The sequence below is a fragment of the Ornithodoros turicata genome, chromosome 5, assembly GCF_037126465.1.
Source record: "Ornithodoros turicata isolate Travis chromosome 5, ASM3712646v1, whole genome shotgun sequence".
Lineage (NCBI taxonomy): Eukaryota > Metazoa > Arthropoda > Arachnida > Ixodida > Argasidae > Ornithodoros > Ornithodoros turicata.
In genome coordinates this window covers 7,982,335-8,002,222 of record NC_088205.1, presented here as the reverse complement: position 1 = coordinate 8,002,222, position 19,888 = coordinate 7,982,335, and the positions used below count along the sequence as shown (strand labels likewise).

Here is a 19,888-nt window from a genome sequence, read left to right as displayed (position 1 = left end):
TATTTTTACAACATAACCCTCCCCCCCAAAAAAAGAAATCAAATAGGAACCCAGCAGTAGCCAGGTAGAGAGTGTCACATACAGCCTACAGAATTCCATCCTGTAATTTACCCAGAACCGCAAGCACGGGAGTGGGGTGCAGTTACATTGTAACAGTGGTGCACATAAAAAAAAATAGGGGAATGTTGCCAAACGTTCTTTTTTTCTTTTTTGGGGGGAGGGGGGGGTTGGATAAATCACTCATTTCAACGCCACACAAACGTAAAACCCTACATTCTACATTCCGGAACATGCATGCGTTTTGAGCAATAAAGATTCCACCTTTGTCCAGGGATTCCTTTGTCTTACGATGTGACGACTCAGCTTCGTAGGAGAGGTTGAGTGATACGATATCACGCTCGAAATCTTCAAGCTCTTCCTTGGAACTGACGTAGCCGACCCACTGGGTGCCGTGCTTTTTCAAACCTTTTAGATGTTTCTGAAATAAGAGTTCATCTGCGTCTCCTGCAACTCCTCCACTGTCGTGAGACGTACTTGAGCCTGCGCTCATTATATCGCATGTGGTTTAAAACCTCTGTCAACAGCAACCATGCACCTCTTTTGGCACTTTCGGTTTTGAAGCTTGGCGCGAAATTGAGGAGAAAGAAAACGAAGACGGGAGAAAGCGAGGGCCAGAGAAGGATCATGACGTCAGAGCAGTGTTGGCTCCGCCTTGTTCCCAGCTCACCCTCCGGAAAGTGAGCCCCACGGTGGGGCCAGTGTTGCCAAGTTGGAGGATTTCCCTCCAAATCTGGAGGGTTTGTGCCGAAGCCTAGCGGGAAGAATTTCGATTTGGAGGGAGGAGGGATATCTGGAGGTTTCGGTTTCACTTCGGAGGGATTTCAGAGGAATTTTAACTTTCGTCGCGTACCCATAAAAGTTTTGCTAATACGACCCCCAAACAGGATCAACGAATGTCAGATGACAAACTGCAGAAGTTTCAGAACGCCTTATGTTTTAGAAAGTAGCTTGTTGCACACCTTATGCGGCTTACTCGAGGTTTTCTTCGTGCTTCGTGTGCTGGCGTCTGCTCCGGCCAAGCGTCCGCTCCTCTCCGTGACGGCGGACGCGTGTTGGTTTTTGCATGCTCTGTGAAGCTCTTTGGATTTTTCGCGAGTCTGTTTGCTTCTGGGGCACAGTATCCCTCCTCACAATAATGGGGAAGCCTTCCAATCCAGAGAAGTCACCATGCCGACGGAAGTTATCGAAGGAGTGACTTAAACTTGATGAATTCAAAGACTGAAGAGGTATCCCAAAGCATAGCATTGCAAAGCAGTGCATTCTGCCAGACTTCTAGACTCGATTCCCACTCTTTATTTTTATTTTCTCACTACTCTCACCTCAACTCGAGTCGGGGCGTTGCTCGGTAAAGGACAAGCCTGCGTATACAAAACCTGTGATATCTTGTTCCGCGCAAGTGAACATATCAGTATATCATCAATATCTAATTGTTTCACTGAAAATACACGATATTTTTAGAAACGGTGGTTTTTGTCCAGATTCTAGAGGGTTTTGGGGTTGAGTTGGAGGGAGCGCCGAAAAAATGTTGGCAACACTGAGCACAGCAACGTGGTTCAGTAACCCGCTTTTACGGGGGCTGGAGATATCAAACAAGTATGTCGCAAGCAGTACGTATGGAAGAGATTTGTCGCGGATTCCGTTCCAGCAGCGGAATCTTCTCGAATCAGTGGTCCTAAACAATTGGGATGTAGTTCCGTAGCCAGGCTTATGGCTTTTTCTTGAAGAAAAAAACAAACAAAAATATAAAAATAGCACCAATCGAAAGAGCGAAAAATTAGGCATCGACTCACACTGAAAAACAACCTGTAATGTTAAAAAAATGTATAAAAATCGAACTCAACAGACTCTTTTTTAACCAAAAAGTCCGCCATATTGGAAAAGCACACAGATGATCGGCGGCGGAAGAACGGAAGTCTCATACCGGAAGCGCGACAGCGCCCCCTTCTTGCCAAATCACCGGAGGCAAAAGGCGCGAAAACCGCAGACGACAGACGCAGAAGACGCTTCTTGCACGCTTCGTACTCTCGATTCTCGAACAGTTGGACGCAGGCATTCGCTCTCTCGCCATGCCCATCAACCTGATGCAGCTCGGAGTCGCACTTGCGACAAAGGAGTCGTCGCTGGAATGGCTCCAATCCAACGGCATCCTCCCGAAAATACGAAAGTGTCCCTACTGCGGCACGGTCCTAACGGTAAACCTATCGGAAAGCGAATACGGTAAGTTCAGGTGCCAAAAAAATCACGGGGATAATGGGTCTTTTCGACAATCAGCGACGGCGAACACTTGGCTTGAAGGCACTCGTATGTCAGCAAGACAGGTGATCGCACTGACTTACTCTTACGCTAGGGACTACAACTACGACACGTCTGTCATAGAGTCATCATTCGACGGTAAAAAAACATCACGAGAAACTGTCGCAGATTGGTACAACTATTGCAGGGAGCTGTGTGGTAACATTCTAAAAACTACCTATTCGGACATGGGGAAGATTGGGGGAGACGGCCATGTCGTAGAGGTAGATGAATGCAAAATTGGGAGGCGAAAATTCAATAAGGGGAGGCTCGTAGAGGGGACATGGGTAATTGGCATGATTGACATCCATACTAATGACCTACGATTGGAAGTTTGTCGGGACAACAAGCGCGATGCGATAACACTACTATCGCAAATCAAAAACAATGTAGAAGAGAAGTCTGTAATAATCACTGATTGCTGGAAAGGTTACATGGGGCTCGATCAGAATGGATTTGAACACTTGACAGTCAACCATAGCTTAAACTACATCGATCCGGACACAGGGGCCAACACAAACCAAATTGAGTCACAGTGGAGGCCCCTCAGACAAGAATTGGCAAGGCGGGGCGTCAAAAATGACAGCATGGGGGAGTATCTGTTAGAGTTTTTATGGCGCCGTGATTGCAGGCGCAACAATCAGGACACATTTGACAAAATTTTGCATGACATTAGCGTAGCATATCCAGGTTTGGACTAAAAAACATCGCCTCAAGAACATGCCAAATTCGTTTTCTGATAGGCTATCCAGGACAACGCCAACCTTCCAGCAGGCTGTGGTGAGTACTTACCGTTACATATTTCTCACATTATGCAATAATGTCAACCACAATAATGCAAATTTTCCTTTTCCAGTGCTTTACTCACTGACAAGCCCTTCAGGTGCTCATCTCTCACCCTACATATATCTTCACCACGTCAAACACAAAGGCTCAACCCACCTAATCTTGGTGACGGTTGCACAGTCTACGCAAACACAGCCTCCAGCAAGTGATATACGTAGAAACCTGGCCTGACCTAACCTTGGTGACGGATGCACAGTCTACGCAGACACAGCCTCCAGCAAGTGAAATACGTAGAGACCTGGCCTGACCTAACCTTGGTGACGGTTGCACAGTCTATGCAGACACAGCCTCCAGCAAGTGAAATACGTAGAGACCTGGCCTGACCTAACCTTGGTGACGGTTGCACAGTCTACGCAGACACAGCCTCCAGCAAGTGAAATACGTAGAAACCTGGCCTGACCTAACCTTGATGACGGTTGCACAGTCTACGCAGACACAGCCTCCAGCAAGTGAAATACGTAGAAACCTGGCCTGACCTAACCTTGGTGACGGTTGCACAGTCTACGCAGACACAGCCTCCAGCAAGTGAAATACGTAGAAACCTGGCCTGACCTAACCTTGGTGACGGATGCACAGTCTACGCAGACACAGCCTCCAGCAAGTGAAATACGTAGAGACCTGGCCTGACCTAACCTTGGTGACGGTTGCACAGTCTACGCAGACACAGCCTCCAGCAAGTGAAATACGTAGAAACCTGGCCTGACCTAACCTTGGTGACGGTTGCACAGTCTACGCAGACACAGCCTCCAGCAAGTGAAATACGTAGAGACCTGGCCTGACCTAACCTTGGTGACGGTTGCACAGTCTACGCAGACACAGCCTCCAGCAAGTGAAATACGTAGAAACCTGGCCTGACCTAACCTTGGTGACGGATGCACAGTCTACGCAGACACAGCCTCCAGCAAGTGAAATACGTAGAGACCTGGCCTGACCTAACCTTGGTGACGGTTGCACAGTCTACGCAGACACAGCCTCCAGCAAGTGAAATACGTAGAAACCTGGCCTGACCTAACCTTGGTGACGGTTGCACAGTCTACGCAGACACAGCCTCCAGCAAGTGAAATACGTAGAGACCTGGCCTGACCTAACCTTGGTGACGGTTGCACAGTCTACGCAGACACAGCCTCCAGCAAGTGAAATACGTAGAAACCTGGCCTGACCTAACCTTGATGACGGTTGCACAGTCTACGCAGACACAGCCTCCAGCAAGTGAAATACGTAGAAACCTGGCCTGACCTAACCTTGGTGACGGTTGCACAGTCTACGCAGACACAGCCTCCAGCAAGTGAAATACGTAGAAACCTGGCCTGACCTAACCTCACTAAACCTCATATTACCATATTACAGTCACGGACACTCTGCATAAACACAGCCTGCAATAGCACACATTCCCACTTTTTCATTTCTATTTTCAACATTTCCTCCTTAACTCGACATTCCTGTATTTTGTTGAATAAAACTCTTTCAAAGTGCTTTGAGATCCAGATTGGCTAATGCCAAATTTTTCTCACTGCTACAAAACAGAACAACCTTTCCTCTTCTTTCAAATCGTAAAAGACCGCGAAATTCATTAGCAGACGGCTTCTGTCAAACATGTTTCACTCCCCAGGTGGCCCTCAGTGCTCCCCTGCCTTACTAAGATGGCGGCCTCCACCTGTGTTAGGCTTAACAAGGCCGCCACTGTGAATGTACGGCTTTCAATGGTATTTTACAAACGCTCATAAACAACTTTCTACCCAACAGTTTTTCATAATTCTTGTATTTTCCGATCCGCTATATCACCCTAGTTCATTCCCAAGTGTTATTTAACTTTCAAACGCGATGGCTAATTTTAAAAATCCATAAGCCCGTCTACGGAACTACACCCAACAATTGTATCACTGGTGGACCGTAATATGCCACTTTGTCTCTGCTTATCAGTTCATTGTTTCAGGTTGTTCAGGTTTCCCGTGTTATCACGTTTCAGGCAACTACGAAGAAGGTGATACGGCGATAGTCAACCCATGATGAATGTCGCCGACATCACATTGCTTGCACAAACTAAACAACAACAACAACAACATAGATGAATGGATGATGATGATGTGGGATGTTTCCCTGCGTTGAGTGCACAAACTAAAACAACTCCTATAGCTATGTATAAAAGGACCCCAGCTATGTTTCCAATGACGACACTGTTTTCCGTGATGAGTCATCGATGAATAGCGCGCGCACGTAGTGCACATACACAATCGCACTGCTAATCGCACTGCTCCTTTGAGTCAGATTGCGCCCAATCTGCCGTGCCAGTACCCTAACGGATCCAGCAATCGTTCTGGCACTGCAGCCCAGAGCGTCCCGGGCCGCTCTAAGTCAAAGGCAAGCGCTCGAAAAGAACCAGCCGAATGTATAGTCTGAGCGCCTCATTTCTGGCAGACGAACACCAGGCGTCTCACCAGACCAATAGAGCGCTCGGGAGTGACCAGTCGAAGATCGCATTAGAGTGCAACTGCGATGAAATTATATCAACCATTTAAGATACTACTGATAACAATGTAACTTCATTTTAATGCGGTCACCTCAGGCACAAGTGCCTTTCACCGGGCTTGCAACTGACACAAGCTCTCCTGCCCCGCTTCTGTGGTGCAGCAGTCCTTTCATGGCGTGTCCAGGTGGTGTAAGATTTTCACCGCAAAAACAGACGCCATTAGAGAACATATAAGTAAATCATCGTCAGGGTGCGTTCTTCCTGCAAGCCTTTTCCACTTCACATTTCATCGAAGCAGCTTGATATACGGCGACTGGTTCCTCGCCTTTGGAAGACTGCGATTTCTTTACGAAAATATTGATCACGAGAGCCACAACCACAATGAACAAGGCCCCAGCTAAGAGAGCCGAGACGACGTACACGGTAGCTTTAGATGCCAAGAGTTTCCCCCAAATGGTCGACTCCTTTTCTTTGACGACCATTTCAAACTGATCAAAGAAGTTCGCGGTCGCGATGTTGGACCGGTTGGACTTGATCCCGTCGGAGTTCCAGGTGCTCACGGTGAAGTACACATCGTGGGCGCTCCTGTTCGGAGGCAACCCTGTGTCCGGGATGAGGAAAGTCACTTCATGGGGTTCTCCAGACGGTTGAGGGCGGAGAGTGCCGTTCAAGACGTCATATACCATGACTGTGTAGAAGTCACCCGTCATGTCTTCCGCCTGAAGAACTGTTCGGTCACGACTGGCAACGATTGTGATGTTGTGGCCTGAAAATTATACAGAATGAAGTAAGTTTATCGTGCTGGTATGCACAAAATACACGAGCAATGTTATTATCCTTTAAAACAGTAGAGTGAGCACTGTTGATAACCATAGGTTCTCCTGTAGCAACGTCTCAATTGTGACGTCGCCACAAGAGAAAAACATGCGTAATGAATGAGCGTGCATGACTTTAAAGCAACGTTAGAGCACATTCACACTGAGTTCTTATGCCACAAGAACCATTGTGCGTGCTGACAGGTTCCTTCGTCCAAGTAAGCTCCAGGCCTGGTTGACTGTCCTGGCACAGCTCGGGACAAAAGTTTACGGAACACAGCACTCGCATATTTCTTCGTTGATGAGTCCCTGTGGTAGCGAACCGAGGCTCTTGTTTTTAATTTTGTCCATTCCAGTTCGCTGCCATGGCACTGCGATAAAGGAATACACGAGCTTTTGTCCCGACCAGTACCGTGGTTAGCCTACCGTAAATACGAAATATACGAGCAGTTTTTGTTATCGTTTAAAACCGTAGTGACAGCACAGTTCATGGCCATAGGTTCTGCTGTAGCACGTATTGTGACGTCCCAACAATAATGAGCGTAACCATGACTTCACATGGAGCTCTTGTGCCACAAGAGCCACTGTATCTGCTTACCAATTCCTTCGTCCAAATGGCCCCCAGGAGATGTCCACGTCAGACTGACTGCCCTGGTACCGTTCTCCAAGTAAAAAGCTTGTTCGACACGGAGGTCCCGAATCGTGGACGGAGGGTAGACCAGAGCTGCTGCTACTTGTTTGACAACAAAGACACCGCCGTTGTCGTACCTTTCAAAAGCGAATGGTTCAGCACTTCTACGAACCTTGTGTCTTCCTGAAAGTGACATCAAGAGATAGTAAAAATTACTGACGGTGCTAGTGAAAAACGTTGACCCAGCGCACGTCCATTAGCTCTATGATATCTACAGGGTTATGAGGGTAGAAGGCTATACCAGAGCTAGAACCGGACGAACGTTTCGGTGTTATCAAAGTAGTGCTTTCATCGCCGTATGCTCGAACTTCTACCGTGTACCGCCCGGGACTGCTGAAGCTGGCGAAGAAACCAGAGAAGATCCCATCTCCTTCAGCAATGTCAGCACCTTGAAATAAAGACATATGGACTCGTGATACAAGAAAATATGCCTATGCCTGAGGAATCTCACCTACTCCACTGTCCATAAGCCGCACGGGAACCTGGTTGCCAAGTGGAGTCGTAACATTTGCTACAACGTATGCCCCTTTCACGATTTGCTCTCCTTTCTTTAACTCGACGAAGATCTTTAACTGCGTCGAAGCTCCTGCGTAGGTAAGATCTGTGGTGCTGTAGAAGGTTCGCATACGTGCAGGAGGATCCTGCGGGTCCTTGGCTTCAGATACCACAGTGATAGAGACAGATCCATTGCTAGATTGGTTGTCGTGTTGGATATCCACATGCCACTTTCCAGGCTGTAACGGTCGTGAATGTCATTAAAATGAAAACTCTGTTGCGAGATAACCTCTTGTAGCCCTTGCTGAGAAAAATCGCTGTATGTACCTCCGCGGTGCCACCTATGGACACTTTATGACGCAAGAGGTCCTCGTCGTACTCTCCAATATAAGTGTTGCCTGATGGGCTTTTGGCTGTCATTGCCGTTGCGGCCCCAGATGCAAGGAACTCTAGGTTCTTTCCAAGTTCTCTGTCGACGGTGACGACAAGCGACGTCGTGTCGCCCTCCAGAGGAATCACCTTGTTAAGCAACTGGGAACAATGTGAGAGAGAAACACTGGACGTAAGTACCACATAGCTTTTGTGTATCCCCAAACCCAGCGCTCGTGTTACAATTTACAATCTGCTGCGGATGGTGTACACATAGCGATGGTGTACACATACACATAGCCATCCACCGGGCTCAGCGACCTATCTTGACCCCCCCCACACACACACACAAGTTACATCCAGTGGATATCCGCAGGAGTAGCACTTTCACCCTTTTGTTTGGTCTACTGGTGGTCCATTTAACGAATTTCGTGGATATTTGGATATGGTGCTGGATATATTAGCACCCTAGCATTTTAGTGTATATTCACTTATTATGAGATATGTTAAGACGCATTACATCACTCTGTGCTATTGCCGGGATTGCGGCATGCGGCTGGACAAGCTCCATTGCCAAATCTGTTACAGTGCAGCGACACTGTGTAGCCAGCATATAAATGGCGTACCCCGCCGCGCTGCACTGCCTATACTTTTGCTTTCATTTTTTTTCCTTCCCTTTATTTCTTTTGTTTATTCCCAGTTCCTTTCTTTTTGTTTATTTTTCAGTTTCGTTTTCGGAATAGCAAGCTGGCAAGAGCCTGGCTAACATTTCCGTTTTTTTTTTTTTTTTTCACTCTATTAAACGCATCGCAAGGGTACTAGCCGGGTACTAATCGGATACCAGCCGGGACGGAAAGAGCACAAGAGCAAAGGCGCGCACTCTGCATGGACTACACTGCCAAGCTACCGATTACCTATTTTTTCACTGTCTTTTTTCTTCTTTGGGGGAGGGGGGTTGTTCATGGGAGTAGCTGAATTTGTCGTGCTACGAATTCAATCTCTCCCTATTATTTTTTCATCAACCTCAACGAAAAATTTCATCGCAAGGGTATACTACCCATGACACGTATTCAATAAAAAATACTGGCGACCGCTCCGAATTACGATAGAACATGTAGAACTAGACAGGATAGGAGCGCCTGTCCTGTGGCTCTATCTGTCCTTGTCTTAACTCTGTGCCGTCACCAGTTTTATGTTAAATATCAGCCAACTAGCCCAACAGGTAATACTGTTACACGGCACGTAGTTTTGAATCTAATCCTTTGGCATCAAAGGCCCTCCCGAACACTCGAATCCTCGAATCCTCGTTGACTGCTCCCTCCAGGACGCTATCACGTGAGAGCTGACATGTGTGGAGGTCTAACGTGGAGGTTGAGAATATTCAAAGTAGCGATGTTCATTGCCTCGGGTTCTAGTTAGTATACTTGTAATTCGCGACACGAGAGCATATTTCAGTGCGTGTGTCTCGGTTACTTTCTTATCGTTTCCCCTTGAAGATTGTACTTGACTCACAGTGACAGGCTTCTGTTCTACCGGCCGCTGAGCTGTGGAGGCAGCGAAGAAAGCCTTTTCCAGGTTTTCCAAGACGAGCGCCTTTTCGTCCGTTACTGCATAGGACTTGCCTCCGGTAGCAAGAGCCAGGTCTTCTAGCCCTTTGTCCGCGTCAGTTCCCAAAGCCAGGGTGTGCACTATCACACCCTTCTGCAGCAACTCTGGCATGACGTCCGCGATGTAAGGCCCTGTGGTCTCCTCGCCATCTGACATCAAAATGATGACAGAGTTTTCGATACTTGTAGCGTTCTGCTCGAGGACCTTGAAAAATAAGCTTGATGTAAGGACCTTAAGTAATTATGTGTACTGCACAGCCCTCGTATTAAAAACGCATCTTCCTTTGTTGGGATTTGTTGTATTTAGCTTTTGGGAGACTCGTACTGCACCGTTTTCTTGCTTCTGCGAGAAAAGAAGATGCCGTATTTCCCACGAAACACCAAAGAAAGTACCAAATTGAGGATTCAGAAGGCGAAAGAGAGAGAGAAGCGCCCTTCCAGAGAATCTTCCGTCCTGAAATGTGGATGACTAGTGGATGCATCCTGGGAGGTACCCTTACTGAACGCTCATTACAGTCTAATAGTCTAAGCACGATTAGCTGTTCCTCAATCTACGCTAATCATTCCCTGGCTCCCGCCAATGGCCCGTTGACATTCTCCTCCCCAGCTATGCTGAGCATAGTGGAGCGCTCGCTTTCCGCATGCCTCGATATACGTCTCGTCAAGATGCCGCATTAATTCATCGAATGCGCCTCGATGTGGCTTTTACAGCGCAGTGGCGTTACCGCTTGAGACAAGTTGACTCTTCCCAATGAAGTCACTGCGATGCTGTAGAAGATCTAGAGCACATTCTTCTCCATTGCCCACACTACCAACCTTCCCGAAGCGTAATCTCAGGGTCCCTTTACGAGCTGGACTCTCGCCCCCTCTCTCACACAAAATTGCTTGGTCCCTGGCCACATCCAGCCCACCTTTTTTCTTCTCCTTTTCTTTTCTTCCCCCATTTTCCTTTTTTTTTTTAGTAGCAAGCCGACCTCCGTCTGGCTGACCTTTCCTTTCTTTTTTCTTAATAAACGTATCCCCCCCACCAGCCCACCAACGCTCTGGCCTCAAAGCTCTCTTCCCCTTCGTGGATACCATAGGACTTCGATCCTTACTGTGAAGGGGCTCATTATTTCATTCCCCGCATCACCACCAGCAATGGGGTATGGGGTAGTACCGCCCCAGGCGATAGAACTCCCCATTCATTATCTCGCAATAAAGTTGTTGTTGTTCAATCTACGCTAGTGGCTTTCTGAATTTGCGAAAGTGAACTACACTCACGAATGAACTCGCCAGAACTATGAACGACCTCATACATTATTTACGGTAGCTTACCTTGACGCCCTCCTGAAGACCCTTTCCAATGGCTGTGAACCCATCAAATGTCCGGGGTAACTTCGCTCTCAGATCTGCCCTCGCGTTGCGATTGATCTCAGTAAGGTTCGCATTAATGGTGGCTTTGGTATTGAATTCAACAATGCCCAGCTCCGTTCCATCGGGAACCGAGTCCTGGATGTAACGCGCCGCGGCACCGCGCAGCAACTCCAGACGATTATTAATCTGTTGAGAGAAAGATTAGAAAAAATGCATGAAACAAACTTCAGCTAAAAATGGTGGAAAGTAATTGTTGCGAGGCTGGAACATACAAACTGACGACCACAACACAAGCGTCAAGTTGCCTGGGAACATGAACAGTAGCTCGAGTATAGCAGTCATCGAAAATTCCCGCCGCTGCCTGGCTTTTTCGATGACTGCCATACTTCAACGTTAAATGAAATCACTTACACCCATGCTAGTCGAAGTGTCCAGTACAAGAACTGCTCTCTGTTTCACATGTGACTTAAGTACTCTGAACGTCGTTGCTTGGAGTGCGACAGCTTTTTTGATTCTGGAAAAGAGCGAACGCGTCGCAGGCGCAAATATTCAATGAAGCGAAATTATCTCATGGCTACTCAATACTGTAGAAGTGGTTTTTTTCGCGCGGAATTATTTTTCGCGTTTTTCGCGCACTCCTCCAAAATCGCGAATTTAAGTTCCCGCGAATAACTCTAGCCACATGAGGGCGAAAATCGTTCGGCGTTCGACGCTGTACCGTGACTACCTTGACTCTTTCTGCTCCATGCAGTGTAGGCAGTTTAAGCAAGCCGCAGAAGATTGTTTTATCCCATCAGGCTAGATGTAAGGAAATGAAAATCGATCACCCTACAAACCCTTACAAACCCGTTGCACTGTACATACAGTGTACCACTATACCACCTCAAAACCAGCTTGTATGATACTAGCACACCTCAACCGAACTGTTCAGTGCCTGAGTGATAATGAATGAGAGCTGCTAAAATCAAGTGGCTGACCTGCACGCGGCCAGTACTATGGCCTCCTGTAGGGTCCCTAAAGGCCATTGTACAGGGCATTTCCTCCCATGTCTGTGAGGAGAAGAAAGGAATTGACCTAGAATGCCGCCATTAACGTGAACAAAGGATGTCTTAGTACTTGCCGAAACATGCCGGAGTGTTGACGGCGGCACGATATGCAAGAGCAAAGCACCCCCGGAAACCTGTGTCGCGAATTTAACTTCTCGCGAATAACTCCTCAAACCAGCTCTGTTCGGAAACGCGAAAATATTTTCCACGCGGAAAAAATGACTTCTACAGTAACTGCTTCAGAGATGGACACAGAACGCATGCTTTGTGTAAAGAGAACATGCCTCTTACCCGTTGAAGTCGGAATTGTGTGAAATGACGTCCCAGGTGCTACGAGAGTCGCACAAGGCGTTCTGTGGGTTCGGTGCCTCGGCGTTGTGTTTGTGCTCGTCATCGTCGCAGAAAGTGTAGACCTGTTATGGGCATAACGATTGTCTTCATGCTCAGCAACGATTAGAACAATAAAGTGCTGTTACACGCCTGCAGCATGCGTAAAGCCGTTAGAAGACGCTCGAGAGACGGCTGTTCTGTCAATCAGCGTATAATGTACCGGTCCAGGAGAATATCGTTGGGATAGAGCGTCTTGGAATTTCGTTATGGTCGCCTTGGGGCATATAGTTGTCGTTGAGGAGAGAAAATGAGGAGACGTGGGTATGATGTGTATTCCCCGTGTCCTGTTTTCTAGTGCTTCTCACCAATGGCGTAGCCAGACCTCCAAGGTAAGGGGGGGGGGGGGGGGAACTGGGTACGAACGAACCCAACAACCCCGCTGATCACGGTTTGTTCCAAAACACACATACCTGTGCATACAACATGATGAGATATGAAAATCTAGAATAGTTGAACGTTAAAAACGCTATTATGTACAAACTGGCTGTCGTGGCCGGCGATGCAAGCGTCACGAGATTGGAAGTAATTTGAGAACCTCATAATTTCAAAAGTGTTCAAGAATGCAGCTTAGATAGGTACCAGGAACAGCAAGAACTTTCGCGACCGTCATGCTAGATCTCCCTGACTCCCCCATATACATAATGTTTTTCTCCTCGGATTTGCATGACCTGCGTTGATCGGTCCGTGGTAGGTGGGAGTGAGGGCCGAGCCCCCCCCCCCCCTTCCAAGCCCCACGTGGCTACGCCACTGCCCCCCACTCGTCTTTTCTTCTTGGCATCTAGCAGCTGTTGGAACCATGGGGTCCTCTAATCCCCCCCCCCCTCATAGGATGTGAAAGAGAAAATCTGAGACTGGGAACTGCAATAGCATACTCGCATACCGATGACAGCACCGGCATAAACATGATGGAAGACGATGCTTCGGTGAATTCATCAACGACCGAGAAATCAATGCAGTCTTCTTGAGAAGATCCTTCCACTAAGTCGCAGGGTTCACCCTTATCCGTCTGGAGACTAACGGCGATCTTCTCACTGCAGACATTTTGCTTGTTCTGCATGGAGGCAAAAACAAACGATACGGTGTATCAGCGTTCCCGCCACAATGACACTCCCAGTGAAAGTTGCGTAATCAGTGCTCGCAAATTACCTGTCCATCCCGAATGTACGTCGAAGGATATTTAGCGTCTCCCGGCGAGCCAAATTCATCGAAGACTCCATACCTGAAGTGGGCCCATTCGTGCGTCATGACTTGCTCTGTAAACGACATAGATTTCGATTAGAATAAGTTTCAATTCCAAAATCGACTATAGGGGATGGAAATAGTACCAGGCTTCTTGAATTCTTTCTTGGTGGAGGTGGTGAGATTGCCCACAAACTGTGACGGCAGGACGATATACTCTCCTCGTTCTCCGCAACCCATCGCTTGTACCGTGTACGGAGCGCGTTCTTGGCTGTTGACAATTCGGACGTCTGCACTGGAGAGCATGTCTCCTGAGATGTGCTCGGACGGAATGTCATTAGACCACGTGTGAGGCAAGACGATGGTGACGTTTTTGAGGTATACCAGCTCGCGTGTAGCTCGGTGAAGGAACACTGACGTATTGTTCAGCAAATCCTAGGAAGATAGAAGAGCTTATTGTATGTGAAACGCAAGACTGGATGTATCTTAAGACCACGGAGGCACGTCACATGCTTCGATATCCAGTTTGGATTAACCCGCAGTCAGTATTTTTAGTTTGCTTCCTCAGTTACTATAAAAGTAGTAATTTTTGCGATGAACTAGTTTTAGCAAATTTCGCGATTTTCCGTGAATTTGGAGCCTCGCGAACTGTTAACGAAGAACGTGAATTTATTGCCATTTACAACGAATGAGTGTCACCAAGCCGAACTGACCCGCAATTTGTTGTTGCACTATATGGAACGCTTATATACACACATAAACACATACACAGAGAAAATCGGATGGGGAGACGGGGCTGCTGCCGGCTAGCAAGCTGGGCGCTGTCCCACGAAAGATGGTGGTGGAAATGGCAAGTTTAGGTGATCGAAGCATGGTAGAAGGCTGGTTGATCACAGAAACTCCCAAAAGTGACGAAGACCTTGATACATCTGAGCGGGACAGGACCAGGGGCCTCAGCACCTTGCCGAGGGTAAAAGAGCTGTGGTCGACTGCATGCATCCTGTGCTCCAAGGCCTCACGTTCCCGCTAGTAGGCGGGGCGGTCCATAAGCACGCATATGCAACGATGCTGGACACTCTGTCTTCGACGCTCATTCGAATAGCGTTTCGTCGCTCCACCTTCGTTCTCCATGCACTCGTCAATGATGTCTTGTCGACGTCAAGCTCACCAAGAAAGGCTTCGGTTGTAGCAGCATCGCCGACAATTCCCGATATCCTGGCGAAGCCTCAAACTTTCAGCTTCTGGCCCAGGTGAGCCCTATGGTACAACCGCATTGAACATGCAGAGCGAAATTAAAGTCCCGCGAAATTTTCTCCGTACGTCCAGCCTCGCAAATTCGCGCAAAATTAATCGCTTGGCAGCGAGGGTTTTTATCATAAACGTATTGGAGGACACCACGTCAAAAAGGGCTACGGGAAATCCCCGGAAGCACACGTACAGAGAAGGGGGGGGGGGGGGGGGGGGAATATGTTTATTGAGAAAAAAAAAAAAACAAGGAAAGGTTAGTCAGGCAAAGGCCGACTTGCTATTCCTTTCGTAAAGAGGAACGGAAAAGGAAAGGGGACGAAAAGATAGGAAGAAAACGAAAAAAGGAAAGAAGGCGGCATGAAAGAAAACGAAAAAAAAACGAAAGAAAGAAAGCGAAAAAAAAAGGGAGAAAACGAAATAGAGGAAAGAAAACGAAAAAATAGAGAGAGAACGAAAAAAAGAAAGAAAAGAAAAAAAGAAAGAAACGAAAAGAAAAGGGAGAGAAACGAAAAAGAGGAAAGAAAACGAAAAAAGGAAAAAACGGAAAGAAGCGAAAAAAAAGAAGAAACGAAAAAAAAAGAAAGAGACGAAAAGAAAAGGGAAAGAAACGAAAAAGAGGAAAGAAAACGAAAAAAGGAAAAAAAAGGAAAGAAGCGAAAAAAAAGAAGAAACGAAAAAAAAGAAAGAAACGAAAAAAAAAGGAAAGAAAACGGAATACACACACACATACACACAGACAGATACACAAAAGGGCCTTAGAGGCTGGTCGAGAGACCGGTTGCACGGAGAAAGCTCAAGAGGGCAGTCGTAACTGCCCCCTGGTTGTGCAGGACCGGGCCGAGCAGGGTGGCCAAAGAGACGGGTCCTCTATATTCCCACCCATGACAACACGCGCTCTTCTTGTTTCGCTTCTGTTCTTCTTACCAAACCGCCCAGTATTTCACTTTATTTATTTTGTTCTCCGTCTGCAATAAAGGGCTGTCACAGCTGAAGCGTGATGTGAAAGAACAAGTACGTCACGTCACCGCTAAGGGTACGAAAACAGCGGTGAACTCCAGACCAGGGATTTCCCTACGCCCTTTGCAACACCCCCCTCCCCCCCTACAATTTTTGAGATTGCCCAATACAGTACGGCTACCGATGCATATATCCATAGACATGTATCCACTACTGTATGTACCCCCACCCCCCTTGGAACCTTGGTATCCCCCAGAGGTCGATTTCTGGCGAAACTATTGCTTGATACAAACTATGTGTCTTGTGACGGAACGGATAGAGTGTGCAACATGCATTGTGCTCATGTAGCCAAGGCAGGCACAGCACGTCTATGTATGTGGAGAAGGATTTCGAGACTTCATGACTGGACGTCTGCAAAGAGCCTGTTACACTTCAGCACTATCTCCGAAAGGTGTTTGCCATATCCAAGAAATTGTGTGAGGGAAATTTCTGGAAATATGTGCCATAAACCTAGCCTTCCGCGAGGAGGTTTTATAAAAGCCGACGGAGCACGATGTTCTGGTGATGTATAACGAAAATTAGTTAAGACCACTTGGAGATTTTATTCTCTCATCCGCAACTGTGTTTTTCCGCGACGACCGCGGTCTTCATTGTGCCGAGACTATTGTCTCGATATTCCCTTTTGTTTATCTAATCTAATGGTTCAGGTTTCCCGTGATATCACGTTTCAGGCACCTACGAAGAAGGTGATGCGGCGATAGTCAACCCATGGTGAATGCCGCCGACATCACAGTGCTTGCACAAACTAAAACAACCCCTAGCTAAAAGGACCCTAGCTATGTTTCCAATGACGACACTGTTTTCCGTAATGAGTCATCGATGAATAGCCCACGCACGTAGTGCACATACAGAATCCACAGGTCCACATCACCGTCTCAGGGTCTTGACTGACGAATGAGTAAAAAAACGGTATGGTTATTAAGATAAAGGAGGAACCAAAAAAAAGGAACCAAAGAAAAGAAGCAAAAGAGAAAGGAGGGAGCAAAAGAAGGAACCAAAGGCTTATGTTATCGAATTTCCAAAGTAGCCACCAATGGATCATCCTAATTTTTTTTTTAGAACTCAGGTGAACTGGTGTTCGCGGCTAGCAGAATACGCTACAGATATTACAGGTACAAGCATTCGAGATTACACGGGGTCCGTGTTTGAGAGCAGGCTAGCTTGTGTAGATCCACGAAGAAGACCGAGAAACACTGAGAGGTAGCAAAAGACACGGCGTGTGTCGTTCTTCTGTGTCCGTGTCTGTCGGTCTTCTTTATGGGTCCATGTTTTACGTGGAATTCCACTTACCTTGAGGTTCTGAATCAGTTGCTTATCCTCGTGCACTTGATGATCGATGGTAACGACTATGTCCACGTATCCCTGGTCCTCCAAGCGGATCCTCGTGGAAGCACTCCAGACGCCAGATGCCAGCAGAACAGTGAATAACAACTGCCACGTCGACATCGTGCTACATGTTGACGCAAATAAAGCACGTTGTACTCGTACTACAGTTGAACCGTTGTACTACAAGTTCATTAATTACCAAATTTATGGGATAATCTAAGTTGTCCAATAGCAACAGAGACCGGTATACATAAGGGAACGCACAAAGGCAGAAAAGCAACGGCGTTTTCACACTATATACGGCGTGAGATAGATGTTCAATGCTATACAAGGTATACAAGTTAACGTGCACCGGGGCCTAAAAAAAAAGACGGTGCGTCATCAGCAAATAGAAACTGCAGAATATTTTGAGGAGCCACGTGTCTTAATCACCCGTATTTTTTTATTGTTGCCAATTAATTATTTGTGCGCAATTAATTAGCTAACTTATTCGTCTTAGGGCCCAGTTGTCAATAGACGAGTTCAGAAAATCCCAGTGCTCTTTGCGCACGCATTGTATCCTGGGCGCTTGGGGGAATGAAGGATAATCATTTCCATAAAATTTAGTGATTTACATCTAAAAGTACGTGCTCGTTTCAGGATATTTAGCAAAGAGGATGGATTTATGTAAATAATGACTTGCTCCAATTCTGCTGCCTCGTATTTCACGTAAATATCGCCGTTATTTCCTTTAATCGTTAAATCGTTAAATTTCCGTTATCGTTACCATGTTCAATTCCCATAAGAGAGAGTTTTAGTACATCGTACGCAAAGGCGATAGCGTACGTAACAGATAGCGTTGGTGGTTCTGTGCACTGCGCGAAGTTCTCTTTCAGTTATGGACGTGCGCAGAATCATCAACGATATCCCTTACGTACGCAAAGGCGATAGCGTACGGTGTAATAAAACTCTCTAATATACCGTTTCTGTTTCCGCTATCATTACCCTTATCGTTCCCTGGTTAAAACTGAAGGCTGTGACAGGGGCGCAGTTTCAATGCTTGTCATGGGCGCTGTTCTCCCTATAGGTACGCCCACTGTTACCTCGTATAGGTTTTCCAATCCGCATCTCAATATACCACACAATCAGTGGCGTATCTAGAGCTACCTGCGCCCATGGCAACATGGTTAACATGATGTCCTTGGCGATGCGTTTTCGTGTGGTCCGCACTAGGTTTCACACTACAACCTCTCTAATGGCGGGTGCTTTAGATAATTTATGAATATGCCAGGTTGAGTACCCGACCTGGCACATTCACACCCGACCACATAATGGCGCCCCTATTCACCTGGCGCCCATGGCACCTGTCCACACCTGCCACACCCTAGATACGCCACTGCACACAATACAGTTCCACAAGGAACGCCCGCGTTCCGATTTAACGAGTAAACTGACGGAACCGCCTCAAGTATGTAATAATAATAATAGCATATTCTTATTATTACATAATATGTGAACAAGTATGCGAACTGAGATGATGAGTAAAACATTAATACCAGGAACATTCCTAGTATACGACACTGTGCACTAATCCTGAAAAGGAAGAAGAAAATGCGTACCGTTTAATGGTCGCTAGCATGAAGTGCGCTTCAACCTGTGGAGGACGGAGGGTGTGAATGCGTGCAATAACGTACGTATGGAAGATATTTATCGCCGATTCCGTTCCAGCAGCGGAATCTTCTCGAACCGGTGGTCCTAAACAATTGTATCAGTGGTGGACCGTAATTTGCCACTGTGTCTCTGCTTATCGGTTCATTGGACATCCATGTACAGCCCATGGTACGTGAACTACGATTATATCATGATTGGGTAGATAAGGCAGACAGTGAGATCAGCGCTACATCAGGGAAACTAATATTGATATCGTGCATCTTTCGTCTGGGTTTTCCTATGTCGTCCTTTGTCACGGGTCAGCACACAGTGACCAGAATCATGTCATTCGCACGTGCAAGACAAACTTGAAACGTAACTGGGTCGAAAGTGCGAACAACGATTTTTATGTTGTAGATTCTTACACCGCAGTATTTACGGACGGCTCAACCACAAGGGGAAGTTCGTCGTCTGCCTTTGTCATTCCCTCCGAGTCGATTTCAAACGCCCATCACGTAAAAGATCGTCTACATGCGCTGAGTTTTATGCTATTCTTTCTGCCATGCGGAAAATTACTGACAGCCCCGTTCATTCCTGGGTCGTTTTTACGGATTCCAGACCTGCGCTACGCATCCAGATTGCGCTGCAGTGTGTGGCAACTATGGGACTTCGCGGCTCTCTCAGCACTGTGGTCATTGAAATTCTGCAAGTATATAAGAAAGCAAGCGCACAGGGTCACTCTATCGTCTTCCAGTGGATCCCGGGTCATGTGGGCATCAGTGGAAATGAGGACGCAGATCGAACAGCCGCGGGGGCGTTATCAGAACACCCGGCGTGTCCCCATTATCTTGTCTCGGGAGATCGCCGTTACCTCGTCGCAAGCCTCACTGGCCCCAAGGTGCACTCACAACGGCAACGTGACATCACCACCAACTCTCTGCTTTACACAGTTGACCCCACATTGTCCCTTACTCTCCCCTGCCGAATGCCACGTTCCACCACATGAGACTTAATGTGGCTTTCACACCCGCTTTCACACACCTCCTCGGTGTCGG

The 19,888-nt window shown here is 47.1% G+C and overlaps 1 protein-coding gene across 1 annotated transcript; it reads right to left on the bottom strand.

The window, feature by feature from the left end:
• Positions 1-5,725: 5,725 nt before the first annotated feature.
• Positions 5,726-18,956, bottom strand: LOC135393926 (calcium-activated chloride channel regulator 1-like). Its single transcript, XM_064624277.1, has 14 exons — positions 18,803-18,956; positions 17,169-17,328; positions 13,760-14,048; positions 13,581-13,687; positions 13,315-13,485; positions 12,336-12,457; positions 11,410-11,512; positions 10,960-11,184; positions 9,548-9,847; positions 7,994-8,197; positions 7,623-7,905; positions 7,413-7,559; positions 7,079-7,294; positions 5,726-6,431 (listed from the first exon to the last, which is right to left on the bottom strand). The coding sequence occupies exons 1-14, from the start codon at positions 18,820-18,822 to the stop codon at positions 5,911-5,913; spliced, it is 2,868 nt and encodes a 955-aa protein (XP_064480347.1). The 5' UTR covers positions 18,823-18,956; the 3' UTR covers positions 5,726-5,910.
• Positions 18,957-19,888: the final 932 nt, after the last annotated feature.

Bases quoted from the DNA above. Each gene is read 5' to 3' on its own strand.
- LOC135393926 (XM_064624277.1), bottom strand. From the start codon at position 18,822: ATGCTAGCGACCATTAAACG. The intron at 13,688-13,759 runs GTACTATTTCCA...TGTCGTTTACAG, and splicing joins GAAAGAATTCAAGAAGCCTG to AGCAAGTCATGACGCACGAA. The intron at 11,513-12,335 runs GTAAGAGGCATG...GCTCTTTTCCAG, and splicing joins CACAATTCCGACTTCAACGG to AATCAAAAAAGCTGTCGCAC.